Source organism: Gekko japonicus, unplaced genomic scaffold (assembly GCF_001447785.1).
Source record: "Gekko japonicus isolate JY-2015 unplaced genomic scaffold, Gekko_japonicus_V1.1 scaffold25, whole genome shotgun sequence".
Lineage (NCBI taxonomy): Eukaryota > Metazoa > Chordata > Lepidosauria > Squamata > Gekkonidae > Gekko > Gekko japonicus.
In genome coordinates, this window is record NW_015171502.1 from 2,261,581 (window position 1) to 2,268,899 (window position 7,319).

Sequence of the window (7,319 nt, forward strand, 5' to 3'; positions counted from 1 at the left end):
GAACCGCCCTTGAGAGAACTCTGGGAAAACCGTGACTGGCCCAAGATCACCCAGCAGCTGCAAGTGGAGGAGTGGGGAATCAAACCTGGTTCTCCCAGATTAGAGTCCGTGCACTTAACCACTACACCAAACCGGCTCTCCTGTTTAAACACCGAAAAAGGACTGATCCTGTTTAAACACTGAAAAGTGTATGCCGGGGATCACATGACCCACACACAAAAAAGCTATGCAGAACAGTCCAGGAGGGTAGGGGGGTTGCAAACCAGTGATGAGGGAAGCCAGGGAAGATTGAGAGGAAAAACCTGGTAGGATGCAACCCCCCCCCCCCCCCCCCAAATCCACACTCAGACAACTCACTTTCCGGAAAGATCTTGGCTTGGAATCCTTTGCCGAAAATAAAGCTTTCCAGGTTGTTGAAGGCCAGGAAGGGTTTTGAAGTCAAGGGAAAAGGCCAGACAAAGTGCACTGGGTAACCGCTCACTTCCTCTCTCTGCCTAACTCCCCTGGCAGGATTGCTGTGAGGAGGGAAGAACCTCCTAAACTGCCCTGAATTCCTTGAAGGCAGACTGGGATTAAAATGAGAGTTGGTGGCGGATGGGCCTTCTCTAACAAGATGGGTTGCATCCTCATCTGACAGCCATGCTGATTCTGTGGACTGAGGCAGGTCACAAGACGGGTGGGCAGGGAGGGTCGCCTCAGCGCTTAGTTCTCGTGGCCCTTTCCTACACGCCCAGGGAAATCCCGAGCGCCACTTTGGGGTCAGGAAGGAGGTTTTCTCCAGGCCAGTTTGGCCGGAGATCCTGGAAGTTTCTTGTCATCTTCTTGAGGTCCCTTCCAGCTCTACGATTCTAAGACACCGGAATCAGATTCAGAGGGTAGCCATCTTGGTATTCGGTAGAGCAGCTAGACTCAAGTCCAATAGGACTTCAGGCACTAACAAAATTCTTGTGGCGTGAGCTTTGGAGGGAGCTTTGATTGGGGAAAGCTCATACTCTGAAAATCTTGTTGGTCTCTTAAAGTGACACAGGATTCATAGAATCATAGCGTTGGACGGGACCTCCAGGGTCATCTAGTCCAACCCCCTGCACAATGCAGGAAATGCACAAATACCTCCCCCCCATACCCCCAGTGACCCCTGCTCCATGCCCAGAAGATGACCAAAAAACCCCCCCAAACCCTCTAGGATTCCTGGCCAAACTGGCCTGGAGAAATAAGGCTGGAATGTTTGTTGAAATGTTCATCTCTAAAAGTCCTGTCCCCAATTTCCTCACCCTCATTCCAAGAGCCCTACATTAACTCTTCCCCTGCATGCCAAAAATTCAGGAATACCTCCTTTCAAGAGAGGAACATGCCTTGCGTTCTGTAATCTCAAGACCACTTCCGCTCATGTATTAAAACGACGTGGTAGAATCCCGTGGCAGTAGAAAATGGAATGAACCACCTCAGAGCAGAACCGCAGAGCAAGTTATCCAATCACTTTGAAAAAGAAGCTTCTCTGCAGGTAGAAAGTCAGCACAGCAGGGTGAAGCTGACATCGAACTGTTCTGCTTGAAGTGCTGGCTTTCTACTTGCAGGGAAGGGATGGATTTCTTCTTCTATTTTAAACCTTGCTTTTCAGACAACAAATTGGCTCCCACGTTAGGATGATAACCAATTCCTTCTCTGGCATAGCTTCAGTCCATGGCTTCTGTGGGGAACCAAACCAGCATTAGAGGAAGAGTTCTGAAAAACATCTGGGGGCAGATGTCAAAACAGGGGAGAACACTGGCTTTCCCTGACACCCACTCCCGTTCCAATAACCCTCGCCCTGCTATACTCCCAAGCAGTCTCTGACACTAGAAGGCTTACAGTGTATATACAGACTAACAGTAGAATACAACCACTGTGATACAAGATGCTAAATAATAAACATTATCTTGCAAAACTTATCATCCTTGTATTATCGAGAACATACAAAATTTAAGACATTATATACGAACAATTCCATAACAAATAAGATGAAAGTGCAATTATGCAAAATTACAAAAATACGACTAGAATGTCAATAAAGAAATTAATCTGAACCTTCTAGTGACGGACTATAACTATACCATCACTAGAGGGTTCGGATTAATTTCTTTATTGAAATTCTGGAATGGGAGAATATACTGTAAGAAAAAAAAGAAAAGGTTTTTTGGATTGTAAGTTAGACATGATGCCAACTGGGCACTATAAAACTTCTGGAAGATGAACAACTAAGACTTTTTGTATCTAGAAGTTGGTTTCACTGAAGAAGATAACCAGAACGATGGACTTCTATCTGGGATCGTCTTTGATCCTTTCCGTATAGAGTTTCGACATACAGTATTGGACTTACACATATTCTAGTCGTATTTTTGTAACTTTGAATAATTGTACTTTCGACATATTTGTTTTGGAATTATTTGTACATGAGGTCTTAAATGTTGTATGTTCTCAATAATATAAGGATGATAAGCTTTGCAAGATAATGTTTATTATTTAGCAACAGTGGTTGTATTCTGTTGTTAGTCTATACTCCCAACCAGGCCACATCAAGGATACTGTCAGCGAGAAGATGAAGAGGGCGGAGCCTAGCAGCCCCCCCTGGATGGTCAGCCATTCGCTGGAGGCGAGGTGCCGGCTGTACATCTGCATGCCGGTGAAGAGCAGGAGAGACAGCAGCGAGGACAGGACCAGGGACGTTCCCGTGCCGACGGCTGGCGAGACAGAGAAACACATTTACAGGGAGGGCACTCTCACAGCGGAAGCGATGGCCACAGGAATAAACAGCTTTAAAAGGGGATTAGATAGATTCATGGAGGATAAGTCTGTCAATGGCTGTGAGCCATGGTGGCTGAGGGGAACCTCCACATTCAGAGGCACTAAGCCTCTGAATCCCAGAGCCAGGAGACAACATCAGGGGAAGGCCTCGGCCTCTCTAGCCTGTTGCTGGTTCCCCAGAGGAACTGGTTGAGGCCACTGTGTGAGGCAGGATGCTGGACTAGAGGGACCCTCACTGGTCTGATCCAGCAGGGCTCTTCTGATGTTCTTGTGAGGGGAGGCCTTGGCCTCTCTGCCCTGTTGCTGGCCCTCCAGAGGAACTGGCTGAGGCCACCGTGTGAGACGGGATGCCGGACTAGATGGTCCCTCACTGGCCTGATCCAGAAGGGCTCTTCTGATGTTCTTGTGAGGGGAGGCCTCGGGCTCTCTGCCCTGTTGTTGGCTCTGGTTGAGGCCACTGTGTGAGGCAGGATGCTGGACTAGATGGACCCTTACTGGTCTGATCCAGCAGGGCTCTTCTGATGTTCTTATCAGGGGGATGGCCTCGGCCTCTCTGCCCTGGTTTTGGCCCTCCAGAGGAACTGGTTGAGGCCACTGTGTGAGGCAGGATGCTGGACTAGATGGACCCTTACTGTTCTTGACCCAGCAGGGCTCTTCTGATGTTCTAATGAGGGGAAGGCCTCGGCCTCTCTGCCCTGTTGTTGGCCCTCCAGAGGAACTGGTTGAGGCCACTGTGTGAGGCAGGATGCTGGACTAGATGGACCCTCACTGGTCTGATCCAGCAGGGCTCTTCTGACATTCTTATGTAACACACTGGGGGCTTCGGGGCACCAGCTGGCACGGGTTTCCCCACAAAAGACAGGCAGTCATGAGGGGCATATGCAAAGCACTTTATAAAGAGGTAAACAAGAAATTAAGAAAACCCAAATCAAAATATTAATATTTTTCAGCACAAGGAAAATTTACTATATTGAGGTGTTATGCACATCCAGCTTTTTGTTTGAATCCTTTCATTCTATTGCATCTCATTGCTGCGTTTTCTTAACATTTTCAGTATTAATCTTAGTATTTTCTTCATTTGTTTTCTCAACCTCTTGGTTACCCGATTCATTTCAGGGTTGAGTTCATACAAAGGTAGACCCTGCATAGCCTCATACGGTCTTACTGGCCAGCCGTACACTGGCTACCTACTGGAGAAGCCAGGATTTGAACCTGGGACCGTCGGCACGCAGTCACTACTCCACCACCAAGCCGGGGCTCCTCCTTTAAAATAACCACACACCATTTTTACACCGCTTTCCAAAGCACTTCACTGACATTAGCTTAACCCTTAAAACAACCGTGTAAAGGATCAGGGGGGTGATGATGTCCTCACTGCAGATAGGCGCAGAGCCTTGGAGACAGCAGCCTGCCTCCTCATGTTGCCTCCTGGCTCCGGGATTCAGAGACTTAGTGCCTCTGAATGTGGAGGATCCCTTCAGCCACCATGGCTAGTAGACCTCTTCTCCATGAAATCGTGTAATCCGTCCTTCATTGCCTCATTCCCCTTGGAAAGCCACCATTGCAATTTCTGGCAGTGAATACCATATTCATTTCCCACTGTATAAAGACTTCCACAGCACCTGTCTAATGCCAGTTTGGTGTCATGGTTAAGTGCGCAGACTCTAATCTGGGAGAACCGAGTTTGATTCCCCACTCCTCCACTTGCACCTGGCTGGATGACCTTGGGCAAGCCCTAGTTCTGATAAGAGCTCTTCTTGAAAAAGAGCAGTTTCTCTGTCAAGAGCTCTCTCAGCCCCACCGACCTCACAGGGTGTCTGTTGTGGGGAGGGGAAGGGAAAGGAGTTTGTAAGCCGCTCTGAGACTCCTCTGGGTAGTGAAGGGTGGGGTATAAATCCAATTTCCTCTTCTTCTTTTACCTCACAGAGTGTCTGTGGTGTGGAGGGGAAGGGAAAGGAGTTTGTAAGCCGCTCTGAGACACCTTTGGGTAGTGAAGGGCGGGGTGTAAATCCAATTTCCTCCTCTTCTTCTTTTACCTCACAGAGTGTCTGTGGTGTGGAGGGGAAGGGAAAGGAGTTTGTAAGCCGCTCTGAGACACCTTTGGGTAGTGAAGGGCGGGGTATAAATCCAATCTCCTCTTCTTCTTCTTTTACCTCACAGGGTGTCTGTTGTGGGGAGGGGAAGGGAAAGGAGTTTGTAAGCCGCTCTGAGACACCTTTGGGTAGTGAAGGGCGGGGTATAAATCCAATCTCCTCTTCTTCTTCTTTTACCTCACAGGGTGTCTGTTGTGGGGAGGGGAAGGGAAAGGAGTTTGTAAGCCGCTCTGAGACACCTTTGGGTAGTGAAGGGCGGGGTATAACTCCAATCTCTTCTTCTTCTAACATACAACTGGGAAGGGACAACCCAGATTTGTTACAATTTAATGAGTGAAAAAGGGGTTATATCCCAATGGGCAAAAAATGGACACTTGCTGGAAGGATTTCTTTATATGTGTAATAATAATAATAATTTATTAAGTCTCTGACTCCCCCAATCCCTGCTACCGCAGGGCTCTGGGTGATGTACAACAATCAATAAAAATATAAAACCATAAAAAAGATACATAAATACTAGTATTACAGATTTAAAAGAATCCAGATGGTGACCTACACATTACTTCGCATTCCAGACTGCCCAGCCGCCTTGTCAAGCAAGGGAAGAGGGGGAACGAAACAAGTCTGGTGAGCAAGGAGACGGTGCCAGCCAGAGTGGACTCAGCTGCACAGAATGTAGCAATGGCCACAAGTTTACGTGGCTTTAAAAGGGAATCTGACAACTCACAGAAGAAAGGTCCATCAATGGATATTAGGCATAACAGCTAAATGGAACTTCCATGTTCAGAGGCAGTAAACCTCTGAACATCGGTTGCGGGGGGGGATGTCAACAACAGGGAGGTTTGGTGTTGGGTCCCCGCTGTGGGGTCTTTCAGGGATATCTACCTGGGTTCAACACGAAACTGGATGCTGGACTAGGCAGTCTGATCCAGCAGAACTCTGATGTTCTTATGAGAATGGTCGGTTTTGGTCCGTGCTGGGACATGGGCACTCACTGGCAAACCATAGCATGCAGAGATGATGGCAAAAGCCTTGGCACGGGTGCCAACGCCCAATGGTTGGACATGACAGTGAAGGAGCTGCAAGATCTCCTGCCTCACTAAGAGCTGCTTTTGCATAGAGGCAAGGAAAGAAGCCACGGGTTCAAATCCCACCTTCACTATCTCTATGGGCTGCAAAGGAAGACAGCTTTCCTTTACAGCCCATGCACAAATTAGGAGGGGGGATAATAACACTGACCTACCTTACAGGGCTGTTGTATAGGTCACAACCAAAGTGCTTACTGTGTCCCATTTTCTCCCTCCAATGCATCCCAATAATTCCCCCTCTATGCATGCAATGGACATTTACTAACAGCAAAAACCTGGGCACACCCTTTATCCCCTCAGTTTTAACGTATTACTCCCCCATTTCCACTTGCCAACATTACGTTACCCATAATGCAGAGCGCTGCACCCCTTTAATCTAGCTGTTCACCGGCGGCCCCAACGAGTCTGAATCAAAGTTCCGTCCCTTCCTGCTGCGCATGCGCCTTTCTACCCAGACGAGGGCTGTGCTCCTTCCTGCGCACGCGCGGCCTTGCCGCGGTTCCATCGCAGACGTGTAAGTAACGAGCCCGTAAGCGCATGCGTGGAAAAGCTCCCTCCCCTTCTTACAGCCGCTGCTGTATAGCGGAGAGTAGCTGGTCTCGCGTCTTCTTCTTCGGAGATCATTGGATGGGCCTCCCCTGGCGGTCGTGGAGAGTCACTGCAAGGCTGTCCTGTGTTTCCGTCGTCCGGCCATCGGAGGGAGCGAGCGAGCGAGTGTGCGCACAATGGACTTGCTCCCCCGCCCCCTGGAGGAGGTTTTGAACAAAGGAGTTTAGCCGCTCGTAGAATGGCATGTTCGAGTCCCACTTCGTCCGCCAGGACAATTATGAAATTTGGCCAGCTACCAAATACTGCAGTAATCTGGCGGGTAGAGTAAAAAAAAAAAGTCTCAGCCGGACTTCCCTTGAAGCTGCATCCGCTGCTTTAGAGCTTCTGCCGCTTGTTCCCCACACAGTTACTGAAGCCACCTACTGCAGATTGGGGGAGGGGGAGGGAAAAGCACTCTGCACGTGCTCGCGGGCACGCTCTTAATCCCGCATGAGCGTCCAAGCCGGAGCCCAGCATTTTGAATACCAGTCCGAGGGCAGAGCCAAAGGGAGAAGCCTGCCTGACAATCATGCTCATCACCGCACCCCTGGAGGAAGGGAGCGCGCGCCTGCAAGCCCCTCGGGGCAGAGACGCGCCTTGCCCTTTTGTTAGCCCCCAAAGCGTCAAGCGCCGCGGTCCGCGCTGGAGAATGCGCGAGTTCCACCGAACGATCCGCCCCCCGGCGCTTCAGGGTAGGGGGGGGGGAAGAGTGTGGGGTTGAGCCTTTCTTGGGGAGCATGCGCATCGTTTCCTTCTCTCCACCCCCCCC

At 49.6% G+C, this 7,319-nt stretch overlaps 1 protein-coding gene across 1 annotated transcript in view; it reads right to left on the minus strand.

Annotated features, from left to right (window-relative positions):
• Nucleotides 1-6,416, minus strand: part of KRTCAP2 (keratinocyte associated protein 2) — a 13,555-nt gene extending 7,139 nt beyond the window's left edge. The window contains exons 1-3 of the mRNA XM_015419141.1: nucleotides 6,309-6,416; nucleotides 2,563-2,717; nucleotides 358-421 (exon numbers count right to left, since the gene is read on the minus strand). Of these exons, the coding sequence (XP_015274627.1) occupies nucleotides 358-421; nucleotides 2,563-2,717; nucleotides 6,309-6,312 (223 nt within the window). The 5' untranslated portion in view covers nucleotides 6,313-6,416. The remainder of the gene's footprint in view (nucleotides 1-357; nucleotides 422-2,562; nucleotides 2,718-6,308) is intronic.
• Nucleotides 6,417-7,319: the final 903 nt, after the last annotated feature.